The sequence below is a fragment of the Leptosomus discolor genome, chromosome Z (assembly GCF_034619465.1).
Source record: "Leptosomus discolor isolate bLepDis1 chromosome Z, bLepDis1.hap2, whole genome shotgun sequence".
NCBI lineage: Eukaryota > Metazoa > Chordata > Aves > Leptosomiformes > Leptosomidae > Leptosomus > Leptosomus discolor.
This window is the reverse complement of record NC_141419.1, coordinates 24,204,078-24,230,831: the sequence shown is the minus strand read 5'-3', so window position 1 is coordinate 24,230,831 and position 26,754 is coordinate 24,204,078. Positions and strand designations below refer to the sequence as shown.

The following is a 26,754-nucleotide window of genomic DNA, read 5'->3' as shown; positions in this document are numbered from 1 at the left end:
TATTTCTGTCTCATCCCAGTTTCTTTACAAGAAGACCAGCAGGTCTGGTTACAGCAGCAGGGGAAATTAAACTGACAGAGCAAATTTGTTGTCATAAAATAAATAGAAGTGTCCTTTGGGTTTAAAGTGTGTGATTTCCATGAAAGGAGGAAGAACAATTAAGATTACTCAGCAGATTAAATTCTTTGTGATTGCTGGTTGTCAAATAGCCACTTAAACATGAGGAAATACCCAAGAAAACTTTTTTTTTTTTTTTTTTTGGAGTATTTGTTGCAGGAGAAAATTCTGTCAGATTGGCTTCCCTGGCTCTCTCTGCTGAAAATTGAAAATTGGCTTGTGAATAGGCATGGCCTGGGCAGCATCACAGGTGGATGGGCACCTGCACAGAAAACTGTCTCCCTTCTCCTGACCTGTCATCCCTGCATCTCCTCACACCATGTGAGGCCAGAAATATTTTACCTGGAGAGAAGGCTGAAGAATGGAGCAATTCACTTAAAAGCCAAAAACCACTGAACCAGACAGTGACAGGGCTGGCATTAAGAGCCTTACCATGTCTACTGTATCTTTGTCATTTTACTCTTGTCCTTTGCATATGACATCCTCTGATGTTCACCACGCATATTTATTTCTCGGCTAGCTTGATAGGTTAGATTTGTAGAGGAGGTATTAAAAATAAGAAGGAGATCCTTAAAATGTTTAGTAAACTTTAGCAGTTGCATGCTCAAGCACCAGTTTTGCTTCCAGCAGCCAGCCTTGTGGGGCACTTTTCTTTTTACAATCTCAGACAGAGACATCTGTGGAGAAAATGTAGTTCAAAGATAACAAGCTGAAATGATGACTCTGGTCCTGTAAGACCTTCCTTTGTGTGCAGGCAACTTTGCTGTGATACAGAGGAGAGAGAAAACACTTTCCTTAATGAAATATGTCATGAAAAAACTGTTGATACAGAAGGAGGTAAGGGAATATTTCTGGTATCTGTTTTTTCTTCTGCTATTGCACATCTTGAATGTAGTGTTCATATAAGGGTGCTAGTCTGACAGGCTCAGAAAGTCAGGCAGGGTATTTATTCCCTGAACAGGAAAGGTATGCACAAGAGGATTTGTTGGTTTACCTTAAGCTTGCACATACTTGAACAGAATTAGCCCTTTGCAACAGGTTGTAACGATGACTCAGTGGTTCAAATGGTGCAGTTATCTCCAGCGTGGGAAGGTCTTTGGGCTGATAGAGAAGCATCTGTATCCTGAGGTTGCTGAAAGGGCTTGAGTTTATGTGATTGCTGTAATTTTGTTAATCATAGAATCATTCAGGTTGGAAAAGACCTTTCAGATCAAGTCCAACCATCAGCCCTACTCTACCAAGTGCACCCCTAGACCATACCTCCAAGCACCACATCTAAACAACCTTTGTTTAACCCTAGCCACAAGTTTCAGCCAGCAGCTAAAATCTGAGATGGCTTCTCCCAGAAACGCTTACAACATACGCTGTGGCCCACATTCAGTGCTTCATTACATACCTTGAAGGTTCACAGAGGAGGGCTGCTTTCAATTAAAGAAGTCTCCCAAAGTCACAAGGCCCTTGCAGAGAACATGGTGCTGCCTACATGTTTTTCTTTGATTGGTTGAGCTCTTGCTTACATAGCTCATCTGCCTCTACAGGTAGCCTCCTGGCATGGACAGAGCAGTTTTGTGGCCAGTTAGTTTTTCTCATTGCTAAGTTTAATTCAGCACTAAAACTGCATATGAGCTGCCATTCTGAGAGACAGATTTGGCTGCAGACCTGAGGATCCTCAGATCTGCAGCCAAAAACAGGAGTTACCTGCCTCACACCAGCTTTTCATATACACAGATTTAACTGCAAAATCCAGCATCCTTGGCTTTAATGTGCACTTATGCTGAAAATCTGGAAGATCAGAGGCCTGAAACAGGTAAATCACTTTGAAATGGTCTTTTTTTCCTCAGGTATTGAGGCCAGCATCACTCTATCTTTTATAATCTTGCCCTTGATATCTCCAGAAGACAATGCTTGCTGATTGTTCAGTGGATCTGTGATACTAACACAGAATCTCTCCACCACATTTGCATCTTCATACACTTAACTGCCTTTCAGTGTGGCTTCATAGGGGACCCAGGGCCCAGGGACTGACTGCTTACAGTCATGCAGGAGAGGTGGTATAAAATGCAGACATGTCAAGAATCTTTGCACTTCAAGAAGTTAAGAGGAATCATTTTGAAGTATCCTTGGACCACTTTGATGTAGACTTCTGTCATTTTTATTTGGTTCTTGATCGTTCATCCATTTCAAGATTCTGTTCAAGCTTTTAACTTCAACTCAGAGTACTAGAATTTTTTTTTTTAAATAAATTTAATTTAACTTGGAATTAAATCTGGCAAGGGATGTCACGGGCAACAAGAAGGGCTTCTTAAAGTCCCTCATTTGGAAGGGACTAAGTCTTTAAGGAAAAAACCCAATAAAAAACAACTTACTTAAGTTGATGGTAATGGTGGATGTGAATTCCTGAGGGGAAAAAAGGTTGGTTTTTATTTGAGGCCAGCTCTAGCAGAAGAGGGTTTAGCAGAGTAGATCTGCTGTCTTTACTACTAACCTACAATGCTATACTATATACAAGATCTTCATTACCAGTATAGCCCAGTTAGTTTTTGCAACATACCAATATGTTAAGGAAATGATATTCCTGTTTTCCAAAACTCATTGGTATGAGAAATAGATTATTTTTTTAAAAAAAGCAAGCTATTCTCTAGTGCAACTCTTTTAGATTTCAATGAGAACTGAGCATTTGCACATCAGTTGGGCAACTCCTTTGGGTCTGTAGCAAACAAGTGTCTTGAGCACCATCTCCTGCACACCTGGCTAGTGCTGCTGTTCCAGCTCTGTCCTCAAGTGACCTCCAGGGCATGTGGGGTTTAGACGGCAGGGAGAGTACATAAGATAAATATCTTGTGACCTTCTGCTCCTTCAGTGACCACAGGTGAAGCAGGGTTACTTGAACTTCATATTTAACCAATAAAGAGCTATAGAAATTGCATTTTAAATCCATGCAGTTTAATACAGAATTTAATTTCTCTGTGAGGCATTTGTCCGTCATTGTAATGTAGAATTCTTGCTGCATGATTCAAGGAAAAGAAAAAACAGCTAATATGTGAAAATTTATAGTTGTATTATAATATCTGCCCCTCGTCCAGATGGTATGAGAGGTAGTATATGAAAGCCCATAGTGTTTCCTGTCACTTCAGGCTCTCCAAAGCCACCCTTAGTTTTATTTTAGAACAAGGTTGTTGAGTGTCTTGTCTTTTTTTTTTTCCTGTGAGAACCTTATTTCCATTCTGTTTTCATAGATTAATTCAACAGGTTACAAGGAGCTTCTTACCTACCCATTATAAAACTGTAGAGGCTTGACTTGCTTCATTTAACATGGCTCAGGCAGGTGGTCGAGCATTGACTGAAGTGAGCTACCACTGCCTTCAAGCGTTCTCGTGTCAAAAATACCACTGCTCTTCTTTTTCATCATTGCTGGTAGAGGATGACTGTGCCTTCCCTTTGCTGATGCCCTGGAAGTAGTAAGAAAGCGAATCAATACCTTCTGTAATTTTTCAGGTGACTAAAATATGCTATTCCAACACTTAAGCTATGTAATCTACAGCAACACATGTCAGGTGACACTAAATTAAAGCCATTTTAACCCAGCGTCTAGAGGGCCTTTGCAGGGGATACCTGGTCAGCATAGCTCATGTTTTTAGCTTTAACTATCAAGCCTCCAGGAAACTTAACCCAGGGGTACTCAGATGTCACTAGCCCACAGGCAGCAGTAATGAACAAGTACTGTGCTGTAGAAAACATTGTGCTTTTTTTCCCAGTCACCCTCCCTTCTAATTTTTGTTTGTGTTCCCTGTCTTCAGTTGTTTTCCGTGTGGCTGACACATTTCCTACAGACTGGAGACCACTGCCCTGGCCTGAGTCTTCTGAAGCAGAAGGTTAGCAAAGGTGCCCTAAGCACTTCAGTTAACGTTTAAACCTCGTTTAAACCTCGCCTGTGAAATCCTTTTTTGTTTTCTAGTAGGTAAAAATTACTACTTATTACTGCTTGGAGCTTGTGTCTTTCACAGCAGCCCTTGGTGTAATTGCTCCTTTCTAGTACGAACTCAGCTACATCCTGTGTTGTTGGGTTGTGCCTCCACCACCCCCCCCCCCAAAAAAAAAAATCCAAAAATCCTACAACAGCAAACCCTTGCTTATGCTACTGAAAACAGTTCTTTGGGTCTGTTGCCAACATGGTGATTTTGAAGGGATCTCTGAGCAGGCAGCTCCCTTACAGGTTATGTGAAGTCATGCTCTTTTTGAGTAGCGTGAACCGGCATTTTCCTTTTAAAATAGCCTCTTTGTGTGAATGGGCTGAAGGTGTGGGCTGCCTTTTTTTTTTTTTCCCCAAACCATCCGTCCCTCAGCCTATGACATCACAGTCCTGTAATGAGCTGGGGAAGGAATTTGACTTAACGAGACAAAAAAAGTGAAGGCTTTTCTGGAAAACAACGTTTTTTGGATTTGCTTCAGAGTTCACAGGAACAAAGAAAGAGAAAGAGAGAGAGAGAGGGAGAGAGAGAAAGGGTAAGCTAAGATTTCTGACCTGTGACCTCTTCATTGAGCCTTTATCATTTGATAGCGGGAGGAGTGTTTAAAATACCATTTTTCCCTGTGATGGCTGTGGAATTCATCACTCTGTGGCTGATCTGTTCATTGCAAACAGTGGTCAGAGCTTTATGAATGTACAACTTTCTACTTAGATGTAATACAGGAGAATATTGGTTCTAGGAAGAAAAGATACTTTTGTATATCCTATGCATGTGATAACTAGGAAAACCACCTGCATATTCAAAGTCTATATACTTTAGGCAGTGTTTGCAATGTCTTTTGGCTGAATTCTTTAGTTGTTCTGGAGGGGTCTGTTTCCCACTAGTTGAGTGTATTATCCTTCTTGACACTGTAAAGCAAACTTCAGCTGATAAAAAGGCTTTAAGGATGTCTGTTCAGCTTCATCTTTTAGTTGTTTAGCACTGAGGGAAATTAAGCGTAGTACTGTGAGCAGGCACATCTAGCAGCACAGCATTCCTGGTTTCTACGGCATTCGATGCACGCTGTGACACTTAGTTGATACCTCTGCACAGGCACCAGGATAAGCACATTCTTTAACTTGCGAGAAATGAGGAAGGATGTTTTAGGGTAAAGTATCTGAAAGCCAAGATGACATGGTCTTTCCTTCTAGCCTGTGCTTTGGTTTTTATGTACACAGACTCTATAGCTGAAGTCTCATGCAGCCACTTCAAATACTGAAATCTGAGTTACTGCTTGTGTGATGGACTAGTAAACAATACTCTTCTGAGCAGATCTGATTAAGCCATTTTTGTCTGTTCCTCCTCTCCCCTAAAGCAATGTGACCCGGACTGTGTCAAACTTCTGTTTGTACAGAAATGTGAGGTGCTGCTTGCAATTTAATGGGACACCTTTTTACGAGTGTTTAAAATACCTCCAAGCAAGCATTTCCTATCAGTCAGCAAATTGTCTGAGCAACACAGGTGACAGCTACCCTTAATGTAATGGCTTGCTTGGCATGAATGATCTTGCCAACTTTAAATGAATTAACCAATATTTATTTCATTTTTCCATAATTAGGAAGAAAAGAACCCAAACTGAGGGACTGGAGCAATGGGACTTCTCAAGCAGAGCAGTTTGAGCTGGAATAGACAGTTCAATTAACACCATTTTTCCTCACCATTATCTTCATTCTCCACTTGCTGAAAGAGCCAGAGATTAATGCCTTAATCAAATAATGTCCTAATGTAGTCCAGATGTGCTGTAGGTCATTTAATCAGTGGCTTTTCAGCAGGAAAAGAAGGAATAATGAGTCTTTGGTTAGAACAGGGGAGGGGAACAGGCACAGAGGGATGGGAAGTAATAGGTGCTGAAAGGGAATGTCTTATTCCCTGGGATTTCTTAACTGCCTTTTTCCTAAATAAGGAATTAGAAAAAAATCCTATCCAAGTCTCGCTTCCAATGAAATATTCTCCTGCAGGAGATGTAAGATGACTGTAGTGCTTAGTTTGTGTTATAAGAAAAGCTTAGATGAATTGAAGTTGCAAAGTGCTTGCAATGCCTGCCTCACATGGTGGGTCATATTTATAGGCTGGGGACAGCAATGGCATGTGGAGAATTTAGCAACATCCTCCTTTTTTAAAAACTATACATTTGGCCTTTTACTAGCGAAACTGTTCTGTAGATACCGTAGTCGGACTTCTTTTTCTGTTAAATATTACTTACTTGCTGGACATTTGTTGAAACGGTGTGTCAAGCCCCTGATCATCTTGGCTACATTGGATTCATTGTTTAATGATAGCAGTTTTCATTTTGTGGGTGTTTGTCTTTGAATGGGTATTTTTCTATATGCACCATCCAGAAAGTTGAATTATGTGCATACCCTTAGAGGAAAAGCCCTGCGAACTGCAGTGCACTAGAGTTACAAGGTTTTAGCTCTTGTGTAATACCTTTAGCTTGTAGGACAAATGCTGTTTTCACTATGGCTCGTTTCTGGAAAAGGGGACTGGAGTGAAAGCATTTTTATGTGGTGGTTTCCTGGTGGGCTCTGAGCATGGTGACACATTGGAGAGCATGATTCGGGAGATGATGTGCCAGGCTTTTGTTGGAAGTGGCTTCTCTCCCTACTTGTGTGTGTAACACAGCTATTGGCAGAGACTTCAGTTAAATCCTTTGATCACCATCATATTTTCCCTCTTTCCACTTACGTAATTCAAGCAATTTTTGAGCTAGCACTAGGCTAGATTTCCTCTTTCTTAATGTCCTCTCAGTTTTCCTTTGATAATGTTCCAGTGGTCTGGTTTTGCCTGAGTCTGGAGGTAATAGCCTAAAATACATTTTGGGTAAAGCTAAATATAAATCTGGACCATTTTAAGCCGCTACATGCACTCTCCTTATAGTGGGTTTTAGGGGTTTCTAGCTGTAAAATAACCCTATTTCCTTGAAAACTGGAAAGAAGGCAATCCCCAGAGTGCTCAAGCCAGCTGGCTGTTTCAGCCCTGGTTCTCTAACCCTCCCAAGGTTCAGTGCCTGCGGTGAAATAAATGTTGTCCTGCTCTTTGTGCTCTGGGCAGAGCAGGCTACCATCGGGTAAGACGCACTGCACCATGCACAGTTACCTAGGCATGCCTTTGTTTAAGGAGATTTTGCTCTGATGGGTCTTAACCTAATGGATGAGAGCAGCTGTGACAAGTCCTACTGATAGAAGCAAAGCATCAATAATAATTCTTAACCTTCTTTAGCTCTCAAAGCGAAACAGGTGTTTAGTCTTTTTTTCACATTTATAAGCATAATTTGTTCCTTTAGCCTTCTCTGCGACATCACTCCTAACTGTCAAACTCCAGCAGGTGTTGAACAGCCATGCCCTTTAGAAGTGCAGCAAGTATTAATTAGGCTTTAGGAAATAGTTAAAAGCAGTATGATCTCCAGCAGTTAGCGTTTGTGAAGCAGAGAAGTGAAAGAAAGTGAAAAATAATCTATCTTAGGCTTTGTTTGCAAAGGTTTGTAGGTGCTTACTTCAGTTAAAGCATTCATTTCCTGTTATATTGCCCTTGCAAGTAAGTGGTGAAATAGAGCTCCAGCATAGAGAGATCATGTGTCTGTGTTCAGAAAATGCAGTTCAGGCCATTTATGAAGGATTTACAGAACTGTATCAGCCAGTGAAAGAATCTGTATCATCAAAAGACTTTAATACTAATACATCTCAGAAAGCTTGCTTGTGTGCTTATGGCGGGTTTATCGCTTTTCCTCCAATGTATTAAAACAGTTTTCCTCGCAGCCGTAAGATCTGCTTGGAGGAGTGAACTGCATGGCCTTTTGTCTCCATTTACTTCCTTCCTCCTGCCCCTGCCTAACCCCAATTCCTTCCTCAGGAGGTCCCTTTCTCATGCACCAAAATAATTAATATGCCAGTATTTTTCTCTAGATCTCACATTTACAGAGCAGGGTTGTAGCTCCATTTTTTAGATGGAACAGGAATCCCCCGTGCCCGATTAAAAGACTAAGGAATTTTGGAAATCCCCTTGTCTCATTGTTTTTTCGTGCAAGTGACCGTAAAGGTCACCCTTTCCTTGTGCTGACATTATCTAGATGGGTTAGAGAGTATTAAAAGCAAGGCTTAGCTTAGCGTCCTTTCCCCTCCCCGCTGGGATTAGATCATGCCTTACCAGAGCAATTGTTCCATCCTCGATGTGAGTTGGGCAGATTTCAACTGCAGCATTTTGTGAAACTGTGATTTTTCATGCATACATTCAGAAGCCGTGTTCTGCTCAACTCAGTATCTCTGCTGGGCACTCTGTTAAGCTGAATATTTTTCTGTCACTCAGTTGGGATTTCTCTGCTTTCACTTAACATCAAACCAGAGGCTGAATGGGGGAGAGTGCTACTAGCAACAGAGCCATGAGCTCTGAGCTCAGATACACCAGCATCAATTGAGGCGAGCCTATCCAAGTGGACTCTGCAAATGCAACGTTTCATGGTACAGGACCTCATCTGTGAAGAAGAAATTCTCCTTCTCTTCCTTAAGAATTTTATCATACCTTGTATTCCCTGTCAGGTAGTGGACAAATTTCTAATTGTGTAATGTTCCTTATGTGTTAGTTGGATGCAGTGCTCTTCATTTCCTCCAGCATACTATTGCACTTACTTAGGTAGCATTGGAGACTGCTTCAGGAGATTGTATTTACCATTTTAAGTGACTTAGCACCACTGGCTCTGTAAATCAAATCCCAGCTGTGGAAGCATTTATTCTTGTTTCAGCAAAGACAGATTTTAGAGAAAAGCCACGGAAAAGTAAGCCTTAGGAAAAATGTGTAACAAAGTTAAAAAGTACTAACCATCTGTGGTGTTGTGGTTGATTAATACACTAATACGGTTTTATTGACCTTGAGTCTAGTGCTGCTTCTCTGCAGCATGGGTTTATTTCCCATGCCCTCATACAGGGTGTACTGTCCTGGTCATTCTGTCCTAGGGAACTGAGTGAAGCAATCAATTTGGAAGTGAAAGGAGCATTGAACTGATGAGAGTGATGAGAGGAACACATTTTTCTGGATGAAATGCCTTCTTATGCATGCATTTACTGCTCTAATTCAGTTGCACTTTCAGGCTGACCTACATTACAAGAAGCCAATAGTGCAGAGAACAAGACAATGGTCTTTTCAATGCCGGTTCTTGTACCTGAAATTATAGTATCACCAATTTACTGATCTCTTGGGTACCAGAAGCTGCCGTTTCTCCCCATATATGTGCAATGCTATTCTGAAGCTCTTCATGGCATCATCTTATCTGGATGCTGATAGAAAAAGGAGGGGGGTGAAGTGTGGCAGTACCAAATGGTGCTGCAGTTTCTGAACGAAAGTTTAATTACAGCTTCCTGTAATTTCAGATTTGCATTGTGATTACTGTAGAACTGAACAGAGCTTTCACAGCCCCACACACTGTAGTATCAGAATCTACACCACTTGAATATATGCTGCTTTCCCTAGTGCCGTCTATGTAACGATCATACTCTAATAACCTGTGATGTTTTTTCTTTATCAGCAGTGATATTTCTTTTCATTCAGAAGTTAGCAGCCTTTTATCCCTAAATACTCATTTCCATATAAATCACTTTGTCCATGCAGGTGCTTCATGCAAGTAATTCTTGGCAGGAATGAAAATATTTTGTAAAAAGTAGTTAGCCTTTTGGGTTGTGGGTTTTCTTTTGTGTTTTTTTTTACAGCTGCACAAGCATTTAATTTAAAGAAGGAAGATATCTGAGGTTTTTCCCCCTGTAGCAATAGATGAGATCCAGTCATTAGGGTTACAAATTCTTCACAGAGAATCAGTTCTATATTTTTAGGAAGTAAAAAGGTTGGACTTGATGATCTTGAATGTTTCTTCCAACCAAAACTGTTCTGTGATTCTGTGATTCTAGGAGAAAATAACTGGCGTAAAGGATCAGGTGGCTTCTACCTGTAGAAAACTGCTTCCAATCTACATACCTTGGAGTTAGTGGGAAGTAGTAAGGCTGTAGTAAGTAGTAAAGGTAGATCCTGGCTTGCCCAGAAAAAGCTTAAGCTGTTTGTCATTGAGCACACAGAAAATACTGGAACTATAGAGACATGTTTGGAAAAATATTCGTTACATGCTTATCATTAAAATATCCTACCATACAGTATATGTTCATCACTAAAGTATTCGTAATTTTTGAGCCATTTTTCTCCATCCTTAATTTACTACAGCAGCAAAAGAAGATTGGACTTTGATTTGGTAAAAGAACTTGATAATGTAACACATGGGAAAGCTGAAGCCTGTGGCTCAGCTGGAATGAAAAAGAATATTACAAAGCCTCTTGCGTGCTTTCTGAGCAAATGCAATCACAACTCATTCTCTGTAAGAGACAAAAAAAGGCCATATGGAATACCACTCAGAAAATGTCAGACAGCAGGCTCTCCAAGTAGCCACTTGTTTGGGCAGTGTGTCCCCACGTTACTATCTGTATTCCAAAAAAGCCCCCCAACTGCTTCTTGCAGGGAGGTAATATGACATTGCACTGATATTTAGGCTGTACTCTTGTGATTTCTGAAGTGCTTAGAAGGAGATAAACCAGCTTTTTGTAAAGAAAATTTGCCTATTCTACTATCTGGTTATCTCAGACAAGTCACTGAAGAGCGTAGAGAGCTGCTTATGGAGGATGTCACTTGCGACAAACGCCAACACATTTTAGTCATCGGAAATGGTGTCTGTCTGTGTATTGAAGACACTGTGTACTACACCATGAGAGGAACAGGCCAGGCTTTGCTTTTTGTGCACGAGTAGGATTATGAAGGGAACTATTCAAGATAGTGCCAGTATGTGCCTGACAGGTCTAAAATTCAACAAAATTTGGCAACAGGATTTGGGGATTTTTTTTCCTGAAACTTGAATTTTGGAGCTTTTTGGTTTTTTAATAAAAAGACACGGTTCCTTTGGTAATGTGAGTAGAAATCACCTTGCTTTCCTTGAGCCCCACATCATCAGCTGCATCTCTTTTCTTCCCCAGTTCCAAGATCTTTTTGAAGAGTTTTCCTCTGCTACTGCTTTCTCTTGTCTTACCCAAACAGGAAATTTCCAAAACACAAAGTGTTTGCCTATTTCTTCAGACTGCTTTCTGCAAAGGCTTCCGCCTGGAGCATCCTTGTCCTTCCAGTGACAAGGGGGATCACCACATTTTTGGAGGTGTACAGAGTGGTAGCTGCCCCATGAGGGCCGGCCATGGGAGGGAGGGAGCACACCAGCCAGCATGAGATGGGAGCTGTCACAGTAGTTTGGGCTGTCATTCCCATCTGGAACAGGGTGGGATGGTGGCAGCTTTCTGAGCACCTGTTGTGTGGTAGTGAACATGAGCTGTGAGGGATGGGTGCTAGCACCTTGTATGATTCTGCTTTTGCTTTTCTTGCTCGTCAAGAAGTGCAAAGCTTCCGCATCATACCATTCTTACACAGAAAACTGCTTCTCAGAGAAGTACTTGCTGCTGCTAGCAAGAGTGGAGCAATACTTGTGTTGGCTAGGGTTTTTCTCACTGGACAGGGTAGCCATCTGGAAGCACAGAGGTGCAGATGACTTCTGTGTTTTTGCAGTGCTTGTGGCTGGCTCCATCTGTGGTGCAGATGGTGACTGTGTTCTTCAAAAGCATGAGCTGAATGAAAGCAGCCGCTCTCTTGAAGGTTTGCCAGAGTCAACCCCATAGCAAATCAATCATTTAGTTCCTTCTCCTTGCAAAGAGACATCAGAGAGGCAGGCCAAGACAGTAGGTGAAGAGAGAGAAGATGGTTGACATCAGCAGGGAGGTGTAGATTAGCCAGTCAACCATATGCAAATTAACTTTAAGTTACACTATTGTACTAAAACTGCTAGAGGCACAGTGGGCCCCAAAGTTAGATCCAAGAGCAGAGGGGAAAGGGTTGAATAAAACACTGGCTCAGTGATCAGGCAGTGGGAAGAGAAGCAGATGTGGAACAGGACATCTCCAAAGGAAGATGAAACCTGAAGAAATGGAAAGTCAACAGTGCTAATGACACCAGGAGACCAGTAGCATCAAAAGCTGTCCTGAGACTTGGCTGGAGTGATTGGTAGAAGACTGCAATGAGGAAGACAGTGGCTTAGATTTTTTTAAACCATGAAATGTTTTTAGTTGTTTAATCTTTTTCTCTCTCCCTCCACCACTACTGTTGCTTCAGAAGAATGTCGATGTGGCTCAGAAGGATTGCCTCCCACTTGTTGTCCTATGCATTTTGCATTGCATCAAACAAAGGAAGGCACTGGCAGTACATTTGCTGGGTCTTTCTCGTAGCACACCCACATTTTTTCTCCTTCTAAAAGAATTGATTTCCCAAACACTTACACTTTTGTAGATGAAGAATTCAGCCAAGGAGGAAGTATGCTAATAATTCTCTAAGCTGCTAATAATTGCAGTTTACTAAAGTGCAGCAGCACTGTAGAATTGACGCTAATTACCTAGTTGCATCTTGTCTTAAACAGAGATGAATGGATATTCAAAGACTGTAAATGTAACAGTAACTTCTGGAAAATCTGGGTCTAGATGAGCAGTGTATGGAAAACACTGTGAATGCTGTATTGGTGACTACAATTAGGATTGAATACAGCCTTTTTCCCATTTACAGGCCTTTGTAATGGTGCAGGCTTTGAAAAGCCTCCTCCCTGTAGGCAGCAAATACAAAGCTGTTGGTACATACTTATCACTAAGGAGCAAAAGCAGCCCCCTGGCAAGCTTACCTCCTTCTGCCAAACAGCTGAGGCAGGGGGTCTGTGTGCATCCTACCGCCCTTCCCCTCCTCCTCCAAGCCTCCTCCCACCCATGGTGTCGTCATCCCCATATGTTCCATTTTCCCAGACTCAGCCAGTTATCCTGGACAGGCTCTGTGGCCTGGACCTGTCTTGAAAAGCTTTGTTTTGTCAGCTGTTTCCATCATTATGATCTTCTCGGTTATCTTCTTCAGGTAATTCATTAGTAGATTGACTTCTGCTCCTCACAGGAGTGTCTGAAGCATACTCTTATTGCCATGACCTCACAAAACTCTCCCCAGATTCTGCCAGAATGTTTTGAGGGAAAAACTGGATGGTTTTTTAAATTGTATTATTTTCCTCCTCTAGTATTTCTCCCTGGCTTCTCTGCCCTGCTGGGAGCCCTTTGCCATGCTCAGTTACTAATCCCTGGCAAAGAAAGGCTCCCTCCCATAAGTAGCAATATTTCCTCATAGGTTTTACTGCATGATTGTCTGTCTTACTACATAATTACATGTGCCACGCTAATTGCACAGACACACGCACTTTCAGAATCACATACTGTCATAAATGCATGCCCTGATTAGACAGTTATGTGTATATGCCTTAATCATGAGCTATGAATTGCAGCTATGATGAGAGGATGGGCTCTTACTCATCCAGAAATTGGTAAAATACTGCAGCTGTGGTTCTGTTCCCTACCTTGAATACCCAAATGCGGTATGATCTGAAACGGTTCATACATTAATGCGGCGATGGAAGTAGACATGCTTTAGTGAATGGGATCTCTGGTACAATTGGGGACATATTCCCAGCTCCGTGGCATGGACGTACTAGAAGCACAGGACTGGAGGGCCCCTTTGACTCTGGTTTGGCTCTGCAGGGAGATGTGTTTCAGTGGCCAGGGTGCACAGCTTCATTACGCGATCTTCTGTGTCCGTTAAAGATGAGTTCTTGTGGCTGCAGAAGACATGTAGTTAGCTACCAACGTCACTAGTGGCTTTGATCTGTCTGATTAGAAGCAAATGTTAGCAGGAGCATGGTGGCATACTCATGTTTTGTATGAAAGGGGAAGACAGCCAGAAGTCCTGCACTGATGCTTATGTCGCTTTGCACAGACTGCTCCAGGTAGCATCATGCCCCTTTTTTGCACCAGCAAGTCAGGGAGGGCAGATTTAAACCCAAGTATGAGAAAGGCATTGCAGTCTTAGTCCTGTCATCTGAGTACCTGTTGTGTCATGATACCTGGAGCTTAGCAGGCAAATTGAGTAATTCTTTCTCTTTCAGGTTAAGAGAAAGTTTATTCTTTCATTCCTGCTGTGCCCACTCAAAAGAAAGTAAGGACTTTTTATACTGGTTGTTCCGTATTTGTTTGCAGAATATCTAATTTCTTGAATACACCCTTAACAGGACTAAAGAAGAAACTGTCCGCATTTAGATATTTAAATGGTAAAAAATGTAATATACTTTAAGAAAAGCACTGCTAGAAACTTCAGCTGGAGAATTTCTAGGTTCAACAGAAAGTGAAATGCAAGTAGAACCAGTGAAGTATGTCAAGTAAAATATATAGACAAAAGCAGGTTGGTTGGTTATTTTTAAAGGTTTTTCCCAGTATTTAAGCACAATTAAGAAGAAAATACCTAGTGGCTGAAGCCAGCATTGTTCTTCAACTGTGTAAAAATACATAGTTAGACAGAAAACTCTTTCAAAGTGGTTTTAGAAAGAGCTTTTCAGGCTGGCTGGCTTTTATTCCTTGTGTGTCAAACGCACGTTACTGCCTATATAAACCTAGAGGCAATGTGATAGGTCACTGGTAAGTGCCATTGTGCTCCTAGCTGATCATCTACTGCTGCAGTGTGTATCAATAGCCTGCACGATAAGGAACAGCAAGGGTGAGAGTGACTAGCAGACAACGATGACCTTGTTGGGTGGCCACTGAGTTCACAGGGTTTGATCAGTGCCATTTGCTTCCCAAGTCCATGCCTCACATAGAAACACACGTGGAAAGGGAGCTGGAGACCTCAGATACTAAGTTTCTGTTTTAAAATGTTAGTCAAAGTGAATAGATGTGTCACTTTTGGTTTTCAGGAGTTAGGAAGAGTTAACAAGTTCTTTTTGAAGAATAAATTTGAAAATGCCCTCTTCCGTTTCCTTTGGTGTTTCCTTTTTTGCCTTTCAGCAGTAAAGAATTATTGAGAAATTCATTGTCATGTTACCAGCTTAATCGGAAGTTCCTTCAGACTTTACTCATGGGAAGTTCAGTAGGCTGCTCGACCACTAAAATCTGTCCATACCTGAACACAGTGTCTCTTTCAATACCCTCCTTGAGAGCAGAGGCAACACATCAGGAAGAAATGTGAATCCAGTGCATCTGCACTGCAGATCAAAGCAGTGGGAGGGAGGAGTCCATGATTCTGTTCCCTGTCATGCTCCTTGTGGTGGTCTTCATGCTGTGGGAGTTGCAAACGTTTCCTGTCTCCCAGGTCCAGTTGCATGTGGGTTTTCTGTGGGGGCTGGAGAAACACCCTGTGCCTTCCCAGCAATTCTACCGTGTGTTTGGTGACCAGTATTGGTCCACTGAGAAATGAACATTCCCTGCTGTTGCCACATCCTTTTCCCTAACTTGGGATGAATCGCCTACTCTTCCTGCATGTTAGCATCCGTTTCTGCAAAACGGGGGCAGTAATGCTTTTCATCTGTAGAAGTATTATGAGATTTTCTTCAGGTGCAGAGAGCATTTTTAAAATACCAAGATGATAGCTGTTGTGTGCTGCTGTCCTTTGAAGGACCTAAACTACCAAGTCATTAATAACTTGGAATAACTCATTTTTAGTGGCAAACCAGGACATAGACATGAAATAGTGACAGAGTGAGGATGGTAAGCAGATGGGAGATACTTAAATGAAAGTTTGTTGTTGTTTAGTGCCTTGTCCAGCTTATGGTAAGGTAACTTTCTCTTTTTTTGTGTTCATGATTTGCCTTGCCTTCCCAGACTCTGAGGGGCTGCTTTAATCTCAAGTTTAAGAATCACTAATATTTGCTTTCCAGATGGTGTTTACTCTGGGGAAGAAAAAAAAAAAGTATTTTTTTAGGACTTCATCATAGTTTTGTTCTCTTTTATTTTAGAAATCTTCCAGAATCCCTGAGGATGACATCAGGTTGAGAAAAAACAGAGACCAAAACTGTGCCAATTTCTTGGAGCCAGCTACTGTGCTTGCTACAAAGGAAGAGAAAATGGAAATTGAAGTTCCAGTTTCTGAACATGAAAGCATCACCACAGTGGCTTCACCACATCCCATAGACAATCCAACCCACTTCTTTTCCTCTGCTGCCAGCCACAATGGACTTAAGGACAGGCATGAATCTCTGGACAGTGAAGTTGCTAAAGAGATCAGATACCTAGATGAAGTGCTGGAGGCAAATTGCTGTGATTCTGCTGCAGATAATACCTTTAATGGGACATCCTCCCCTGAACCAAGTGCAGTCTCCATTATGGGTGGCTCAGGAGCATCCCTTAATGTCAATAATGATTCAGTACCCAGTGAAAAGGAAGAAAATGTAGCTGACAAGCAGACACACTTGGTAGTTGAACCACATGAAGCTAGCATAACAGATAAGAACCTGAAATCTAATGGCCATTCCTTGGGTGGACTGAAAGAAGACACTAGGGAGAGTCTGAAGGTGCCAGGAAGTCCCACTTCATCAAACAGTTCTAGAAGATCCTCTAAGGATGGAGAAACAACTCTTACAACCCTTAAGAAAGAGGCTAAGTTTGAACTACGAGCCTTCCATGAAGACAAAAAGCCCTCAAAGCTCTTTGAAGATGAGGAAGAGAAGGAAAAATACAGGGTCCGCAAAGTGAGACCATCAGAGGAAATGATGGAACTTGAAAAGGAAAGAAGGGAGCTCATTAAAAGCCAAGCTGTCAAGAAAAATCCCAACATTGCCGCCAAATGGTGGAACCCTCCTCAAGAGAAGACCCTGGAGGATCAACTGGATGAAGAGCATCTGGAGTCCCACAAGAAGTACAAGGAACGCAAGGAGAGACAACAGCAGCAAGGTGCAACACCGACATCCCCCAAACAGGTCAGCTGCTCCTTTGTACCACCAGAGCCAGTCAATATCAAGAAAGAAGACATTGTCACAGAGCAAATTGACTTCTCAGCTGCCAGAAAGCAATTCCAGCTGATGGAACATTCAGGTCCATCTCAGGGTCAGGCCCCACTGAGGCGGTCAGGAACACCCAAAATGTTCTCTGTCAAACCCTTCTACAAAAGCCTCAATTCTCCACATGTAGACAGGCCGCTGTCCTCTGTGATAAGACCTGTTTCAGTGTGTGGGCAAACAGGACAGCTTGAGGGTAACAGTGCCACTGTTGTCAAAGCACAGAAGGTCTCCTATACCTCAGAAGATGATACAAGTGCTCAGACTACCACTGCTGACCCAGTAAGAGAGTTACCGTGCAGAGATAGCCCCAGAGCTGGACAGGCCTCAAAACTGTGGGCGGAGGATGGAGAATTCATGAGCGCAAGAGCGATCTTCACAATGGTGAAGGATGATGGACAGGGCGTGCTAGACCAATTCCCAAAGTCAGGCAGTGCCTCTTCCCCTCCGGAGGAGCTCGACTCTGGTTTGGATGACTTGTCTGTCAGGTCTCAGGATACCACCATCTTGGAGACCCTTTCCAATGACTTCAGCATGGATAACATCAGTGACAGTGGTGCCTCCAATGAGACCATGAGCGCCCTACAGGAAAGCTCGCTGGCTGATTTCTCCCTGCCGCAGACCCCACAGGCTGACACTCCAGCAGAGTGCAGGAGCGAAGGCATCTCCAAGTCATTCAGTGACCTGGGCTGTGACTCGCCCTGCTCTGCCTTGGCAGACTCCATGCTGATTGATGACCAGCTGGAGTATCACGCTGGCCTGCTTGTTCAAAACGCAATCCAACAAGCCATAGCCGAGCAGGCAGATAAAGCAAACTGCAAGGAAGAAGAAATCTCAGCAGAGAAGATCTTGGTCAAAGAGCAGCCAGCCACCACCAGGCCAGCTCCAGCCTCCAGCGAGCAGCAGAACCCAATGTTTGAGCCACCCCAGGTGTCTTCACCTGTTCAAGAAAAAAGGGACACGATACCAAAGACTTCAAAAGAGGAAGACTTGGTACTCAGGGAAGGAAAGACTTTGCAGCAGTCACCCGTCTACTCAGCCAGCCAGCCATTCCTTGTGGAGGAAAATAGGCACGAAGTCAGCTATTTCAGCAAGTATTCAGAGGCAGCTGAGCTGAGGAGCACCGCCTCCATCCTTGCCACGCAGGAGCCTGAAGTAACCGTGGGCCCTTTCAAGTTACGGTCGAGGAAGCAGCGGACTTTGTCGATGATAGAAGAAGAGATCAGAGCTGCCCAGGAACGAGAAGAGGAGCTGAAGAGGCAGCGGCAAGGTCTGCAGGCGGCACCAAGCCCTGTTGTGAAGAGTGCACCACCCATGCCCACCAGAACTGTGTCTTACAAAACTGCACCAGGTAAGAGCCTGAAGTGTCAGAGAGGAAGTGAAATGTGACTGAAGGGTCAGATCAGATTCAGTTTTATGTCATTTTTTAATTGAATACATCACAGGGTTGTCTTGACTTCGTCTGGAAACTGCAGGCAGGAGGAGGTCATGGGACAACGCAACTTTCTGTCTGTGAGCACACGTGGACATTTTTGCTTTTTCCTGAATGTAGCACAGAGAAGTAACTTAAATACCCTGCTGATTGTCATTAGGAAACCCTGCGCTCTACCCATCCCCTGCCATGTTGTAGCACTGTATGTCTATTCCTGTGTTGCCTAGACCACCCACTGAAATTTAGGATCATCACAAGGAAGGATAGCAGCGATTTTTGCAGCTGTGTGGCTATTTGAAAAGCAAACATACAAAACCTTTTTTAGCAAGCTTTCTGCTCTCTGGCACTTAAGAAAGTGCAAAGGTAGTGGAGATTTACAGATTTTGGGGGTTTGCATCAGATTTTTTTTTGTGTATGTTTTGATTTCTGTTTTGAGGTATTTCTTGGTCTTCTTAATGAACTTTCTGTGGTAAAAAGATTTCCAGAGCTGTGAGTTGCCACGTATTTCAGCTGGTGTCATTCACTACTGAATTGAAACAGGCATCCTAAACAAAATGCTTAATAGATTCAGTAGAAGTCCTTCTCTGACTGATCACCTTCTGGGTCCTGGGTCCTTGTGGCATTCACAGCAGTTACAGCATATCTCTCTCCTCCTTCCCCTTTTCAAAAAATAAAATCAAGCACTCGTGCCTGTGATGTTAGAACAGCTGCTGACACTAATGCTTGTTCTAGCAGAGCGTCTGGAAAAACAGTGTACTTCTGCTAGTTGTTATTTCTCTACACAACAAGGCATTTACTTTGTGTCCAGTTTTAAAATGTTCTCTGTAAATTACATTCTAGTGAGAATGATAAACTTATATTTGTAATGAATCATTTCAGTTTCCTTTAAATGTCCAACTGCCATATGTTCAAGAAAGAAAATTGGGAACTGTTAGCCAATGACTCAAGCTACTGCAATTTGCAGCTGATGACAAGGCAAAGAATTAATTTCTAGGAAAAGATGAATATGTGGCAGTGTGTAAGGATGTCACTGATGAAAAAAGCCACAAAGATCATTGCCAGAGTCATTCTTTAATCTTCTACTTTTGCTGCTCTCTTTAAACAGCGGGTGTACTCAGCAGAGCTCTCAGCTGGCAGAAATTAGTTCAGCACCCTTAGCGTTGCAGGGTGCATACCCTCAGCTCATCTCATCCTTGCTGTCCCTTTATCCAGCTGTGTTGCAGTTAAAGCTTACAGGCATCCTTGAAAATGGGGAGAAGGGATACCAGGCAATCCCTTGGAAGAGTGCAGCAACTTTCCTTTTATTTTAAGTTTTACAGTATCTTTCCAGTATTTACAAAAACAGAGGCAAAAGGTGATTCAGCAGAGGCAATGAGGTCTGGCTGTAAAGCTTCATTGCAACTGGCTACAGAGGTGATTTAAAGAGTGGAAAAGCAAATCTACTTGTGGTAGGCACAATAAAGGAATATGCTGTAAAACGTGTCTGATACTGTAACCTGAATATTTAGTTTCACATAGAAAAAAAATAATAATGCTAATGCTAATAATAATGAAAAGAAGAAACAGAGGTACTTCTGTCAGCAGACTACCTTTCCCAAAGAAAGAACTGGCACTCTTCTTTTGACATCAGGATACCTTAACAGAAAGGGATTAGAGGGTCAAGTCTAAATTTGAAAAATCTGTTGCTAATCCTGAAGTGGGGAAGTATAAACTCACCAGAACTCTTGAGGAGGTGCGGTAATTAACTTAATTAGCAATGGCCTACCTATCAGGTTTCTTTTTGGTGGCGGACTGGGCAGAGCAGCTTTACTAGGATTCCTGGTGGTCCGTGGTTGTCTGTTACTCCTGCCCCACTTCACTGCTTTGAACCATCATTATGTGGATAACAGAAACACAAACACAAAAAAGGACTGCAGTGAACTGAACTGCTAATTTTACTAAAGTGTGGAAGATTAACACAATTCATGTGGGTGTATGTGTGAAAAAACTGCTAATTACTTTAGATAGCAAACAGGCTGTTTTTACCACCCCAACATACAACTGTCATACAACTGAGATGGTAACACTAGACTTGGTGTCTGCCAGCCATCCAGCACAAACCAACGTGGTTCCTAGTAATAAAAGTCTGTGCTGCTAACAAGTATCCCTTAAAGCTCTTTGGGATGCTTTGAAGCAGCTTTTTAACCCATCTCAGATCACTGGAGCAAGACACAGAGTAATTTCAGTGAAACGACGACTATGCACACAGGGCAAGACCTTCTCCAGGGTACTCCTGCAAAGTTGAAGGGAAGAACCTATGCAAACTCCTTTCCCATAAAAGTTGGGTTTCCTGCATGAGGACACCCAAGAAAGACCAAAAAAATGCTTGAGCATGGCTAAATGGAGAGTCAACATGGATCCCAAAATATTTGTGGAGCTGTATTTAAATTGGAAAGTTTCATGTGTTGTTTTGCTGCAGCACCTGCTGCACTTGGTGAGTGTTGAGCAACTGCACAGCAAGCCAGTGGTTTCCTCCTGCAATGTGTGGGTGGTATGCCATCACTCCTGGGCAAAGCAGCTGGGGCTGTTTGATGGATTATTTGAACAGGATGATGAATGTGTGACACAAGAGCATCCAGCGTACATTTGGTGGTGTAATTCCAATGTTCCTTTTATTAGGAGTACTTAGACTATGAAGAACTTGTGTCTAACTTCCTGTAGTGCCTGGCTCGAGTAATCCTGTTCATCAAAGGAGGTGTGAAAATCATTACATGAGGGGTCTTGGTTCAGTGAAGGCTTTTCTATTGGAGAGAAACACTTTGTGAATATTTGCTGTCTCAAGATGAGGCATGGCGAAATCCCTGACACAAGAAGCCATGCCTGGGAGAAGCTTTTCTGAAGCTACCGCATCTGCCTTTTTGGTGTTCATCTCCAAAGCATTACCAGGTGAGGCAGAAGGCACGCTGCACTCCCTGCACATGTCTGCAGGCTCTCAGACCCATCTGTGTGTGCATCTGGGAGAGCTGCCCACCAAGCAGTCATCTTCTGTTGTCCCCAGTTGAACTAGATGAGAGAATTTCAGTGGATAGCAAAAGCCTAGCCAGGGAGTTGTAGTTTAGAGACGCAAATGATCAGGTGCTTTTAAATTTCAAGTAACTGTTCCCTCCAAATAGTGAGGGATGTGTACGCGCTGTTGTCTTTTTTCTTCTTCTTGCTTTCTTCTCCTGAGGGACAGCTGTGAAGCGTAACCATATGTCAGAGGAGCCATTTCAGCCTGAAAACTGTTTTCCGCTTTCACTTTTCACTACTGAATACCTACACTAAGGAAACTTCTCAGTTTCAACCGCAGCCTGAAGATACTTTTTGTACAGTGGGAGGAGAAGCAAAAACTTCGTGGCAAGACATTTTTAATATTTGTGCCCATCACAAAATTTGTAATGCCCCGTATACATGTCAAGGATAAATGCCCCGTATACATGTCAAGGATAAGGATCAGGTATAATACATATGCATGAACCCCTTTTTAAAATGAGAATTTTGAGAAAGGCTAGATCAGAAATGAAGCCTTTGAGTTTATGGAAGAAACTGTTTCCTTACCCCTTCATAAGCACTGGGATGAAAAAAGCAAAATTCATCATCCTCTTCAAGGATTCTTCTGGAGTGCTCATCACTCATCCCCTGAAAACCTCCAGGAGTGCCTTGACAGCATACTAACCCAGCTCATTTGTCATTTGCTTTCTTATTCCCTCCCTAGCAGAGGATGTGGATGAAGTAAGAGGATCTTAGAGAGGTTCTTTTTTTAAAGTTTGCTTGTTTGTGTGTTTGCATATTCATGTAGCTCACCTGGTGTTCAAGAAGACCAAAGAAGCCCGCCTTTTGCTTGGAGTGGTACTGACGCTTTACTTTACCAGAGGGGCATTTTTTTACATGCTTCAACTATCCCCTGACTCCAGCACAATCTAGTCTCCTAAAACAGTATCTTGCTAAAATATGTTATTTTGAAGTTTTCTTTGCTATGCAGATGTCTTAAAAAAAGACAACAACATCTGTAAAATAGTTACTCTTAACTTGTGTGAAGCCTTGTTCTTCCCATCTTCTTTGTACCTTAGTTAATGCTATATGGTGGCCCTTGGTACCTGCTGGTTACTTAGTGGTGGCTCAGGCCCTTGTCCCAGGGCCTCCTCTTGGTCACTTTTTCTTCTTGATATTGCAGCAAATCAGCTGAGCAGTCTTGCTCCCCAGAGCTGTGCAGAGGTTTTGGTTAGGAGAAAGCTATTTTGTCCCCAGCTGTTACACGTCTTTGATTTTGCAGAGGGGTGTCAGGCGATATCTTGCACTCATCAAACTGGGATACAGCAGCCGGTGGCCCTTCTCCGGGCTTTACCTACCCTGCCCCAGGGCTGAAAAGAGTGTTCTCCATAGGAGCATCTCCTGCCTGCCCCAGATAGCACAAGAGGCAGGAAATTAAGAGAAATCAAATTCTAGGAGCTTCCTACTAGATCCCTGAAGCCAGAGAGTGGAGGGAGCCATCACCAGAACTGAAGACACGGAACATTTTTTAGAGTCCCTTTGAAAGAGGAGAAAAATGTAAATATGTAGGTAAAGATTTGGGATGCTATAGCTGGTACTCAATATCTTGCAACAGCTCTAAAGGTAACCTCAGGAGACTGACTCCCTTCCCCTGGAGGGGAAGACACACTGGTAACTACTGTTAACTTGCAAGTGTTACCATCAGGCTGCAGTTTTTGATGGTAGCCCATAAGTGTGACCCTGTTTCCGTTTAAGACAGAACACAGTTCCTTTATTACTCAGCTTGGATTTGGGCAAGGACTGCAGCAGTGTCTGTGTGCTTCAGGTGTGGGCATGGGACTGTGGAAGTAGAAAGTGCCTGTGATCATCGTGTCTCATGATGCTTTTATGCTGAATTACTCTTCTGTCTCAGAACAGTATCTTTTCTGGGTGAAAATCTGCCAGAAGAAAACTAACCCAGCAACATTTGTAACACAGTCTGAACTGGCAGAATAAGTCTATGCTGGACTGGAGCTCTGCATCAGATTCACAGAATTTTTCTGTGGTTGTCTTAGAGCCCTGAAGCCTCAGACACCTCATCATCTAACCACAACCCCACTGATGGTTGTGCTGGTTGCTTGCGCTTCTGACACTGTTGGCACTAGTCGGATCTCTCTCGTCCACTTGGCTACCTGTTCTCACAAAATTTTTAGGAACTTGAACAAGACACTTACTCCCATGTGAAAAGTAGCTGAAATTACGCTATGAATTCCTGAGTTTTTAGTGGAATTCAAACACACAGAGAAAATGGTTGTATGAGCATAATTTCTTGTGGATACAAACCACTTTTTTGCTGTGGGCAGATCTTCTTGCTACCTTGGCTTTTCTGTTTCTGAAAAGGGAACTGTGACACTGTTCATGGTGACACTGCCCAGCATGCGCAGAACAGTTGCATGTTGCTGCTAAATACGGAAATGGATGGGCCTTCCATCCAGGGAGGATGGATCTGCTTGGATAGCCCCTCTCTAAAATGCAGTTCCCCAAAGACTACGGTTTGCATTGTTTTCCAGAGGAAATGGAATGGAAGGAGGTCTTTTCAAGCATGAGGCTTGATGTAGGTCTGAGGGTCCTGTGATGTGTCTGCATCCCTGGGGAACACAAAAGCTGGGCAGGCATCTGAAAAGACTGATTCTTCCTGCATTACTTGCATATGTCCAAGACAGTTACTTACTAGTGTGAGAATGAAGTAATGCAGCAAGATATCTGACCCTTAATCATGCTTTTATTTTCAGCAGACTTTTTTACCCACTGAACCTAATGGGCAATGTGACTGATGGTCCTTACGCTTTCCTGCTGAGCAGTCCAAGCTGTCACACGTGGGTACAGCTGGACAGCTCAGGACCTGCTGTTGGCCTGTGCTTTGGCAACACATCTCCTGGTTGTCTGTGGAGCTGACACTGGGTAGAAACTCCCTGTCCAGTCTCTAGTTGGATGATTTAAGGGGGATGAATTCCCAGCCTCATCCCTGCACCAGCCAGCTTAAGCTAAGCCTGTAACGAGAAACTAGCGATGCTGGGTTTTTCCGTACGTCAGAAATTAAACAAGCCAGGCAAGGGGATTTCTTGTAAAAAACCTCTGCAGTGTTGACTCAGGCTTCACTTCTTCCTTCGAGAATGAATCCTGATGATTTTTATAGGAGGTTTCAAGGCTGCTCTCTAGCGGCTACAACTGTCGTGATGCTTTTTGGAGGAGCAGCTTGGGTTTTCATTTGTCTCAGCAACAGGAATTTCATGAGAAGCTGCACGATCCTTCTGATTACTTCACTTATTTGTAAGGGGTTTGGGGTGGGTTTTTTGCTCTTTATTTTCTTTCCCATCTATTGAGCCATCCTATTGCAAGATCTGACATGCCATGGAAAAGAGAACCTGATTTTGGTTCATCATTGTTTTCTGCTGTCATAGCTGAGGACATCCGCATCTTTTTCCCATGCCCGTGACCTGCCAGCATCATCCTCATTCTTCCCGTGGGGACAAGCTGGGTGGCTCACCCCGGATCAGTGCCTGGTGATGAGGAATGCAGGCTGTCCTCCCTAGAGAAGCATGGATTGTCCACTCCCTGAGCTCTCCTGCAGCTCATTGCAGTGGTCTCCATGCTCTGGCTCTCCATCCACTGCTCTCCAGTGCTTTTACCCACCTCTTCAGCTGGTGTCACTGCCTAAAACAGGCTCCCCTGAGTGAAATGGGCTCTGTCAGAGAGGAACTTGGCTTCTCTCTGACTTTCCTCCCACCAGAAGACTGAAGGGCTCTGTCTGAAGGGATGTGTGGGACAGAGACCCCATCCTGCTCTGCCGCAGGTCTCCCTCCAGGAGCACCCTCTGCAACTTGCAGGAAACAGCTTCATGGAAGAGTAAGACCAGGGACCAACCCAAAGCCTTTCATGCTTACAAAGCAGATAAAAAGCACTGGAAAAGAAAAAAAGCCAGCAATGCCTAACAAGATGCCTTCTTTCAACATCTTATGCATGGCCCCTGGCGTACGGTGGTGGCATCCTGTACGTTGTATCGTCTGAGCCAGAAAAAAAAATCTTGCAGTTTTCCAGATTCTTACAAATATTTCTGAGTCACTGAAATGTGTCCTGTAGGAGGGAATGGGGCAAATTCAGCCAGATACTATTGCACACAATAGTGATGGATTAAATTTGGGTAGTGTCATTTGGTAACTCTTCCAGGTTTTGTAAAAAGGCTTTGTAGTGTTTTGGTGTAGTGGATTTCAGGAAGAGGGAGAATGTTTTAAAAGCCCATGATTTACCAAATTGTTTGATAGACTTCAGTCCAAACTGCTTCTTCATTCAAACCCTGCTGAAAATGCTTCTCTTTTGGAAACAACTTGTTTCCAGCTGTCACCTTTTGGAGACAACTTGTGAGTTCTTCATCTTAGAAAGGGTCATTCCTTTTCATGTCATTGCAGGAAAGATAGAGAAGATCAAGCCTCCTCCATCCCCCACTACAGAAGGTCCCATCTCACAGTCTGACCCACCATCCGAGGAGCCTGCAGGAGCCCAGCGACCCAAGAACCTGATGCAGACCCTCATGGAAGATTATGAAACACACAAAACTAAGAGGCGAGAAAGGATGGATGACAGCAGTGTAAGTGCACTTTTCACTTTTTGCTCTGTGATAGAGACCATGACAAACGTGAACCAACATTCAGACAACAATAATATTTATTTCCCAGTAATCTGCTCAGATCACCTTGCAAGTGTGTAAGGATTTTAACACATTGTAAGGGCCAGTGTGTTTGAAATGGAAGGATGAAGGCCAATGGAGAGGAAGAGAGAATGTCACTGCAAATATTAAAGGCAACTCATATTAAACTTCATTTTAATTAATTAAGTTAATTATTAATAAGGGCAGTGGGTAGCTGCCCTGCAATTGGCAGACTCTGTTAATTCACACATCACCAAGACCCTCCAATGGGTTATTTTAGTGGCTCTTTGAACTTTGTGGATCAAGCATGTATTCATGCCTATGTTTGTACACCCCCACAAAGACCTGTACAAAGTCCTGCCCCAGTGTGCTCAAGATTCAGTGTAAGTGGATAACTTCCCTAGAAACCACCCCTTGCAGAACTGGATTGGGAATGTCTCAGAAATTAACTTGGATTCGTCAACGGGCAACATGTTTCATGCTGGATTTGTTTTCTTTCTTCCACACAAACTTAAAATCAGCCAGAATTTCAGTTTGTGAAATGAGTGCCTGCATTTCAGGCATTACTGTAGTAGAATTTAACCCAATTAAGGTGTCCTTT

General features: G+C 42.9%; 1 protein-coding gene across 1 annotated transcript in view; it reads left to right on the top strand.

Moving 5' to 3' along the window:
* LOC104350161 (PALM2-AKAP2 fusion protein) overlaps positions 1–26,754 on the top strand; it is a 223,104-nt gene that overhangs the window by 187,079 nt on the left and 9,271 nt on the right. Inside the window, exons 7-8 of the mRNA XM_086479813.1 lie at positions 15,991–18,379; positions 25,915–26,093. Coding sequence (XP_086335939.1) covers positions 15,991–18,379; positions 25,915–26,093 — 2,568 coding nt within the window. The remainder of the gene's footprint in view (positions 1–15,990; positions 18,380–25,914; positions 26,094–26,754) is intronic.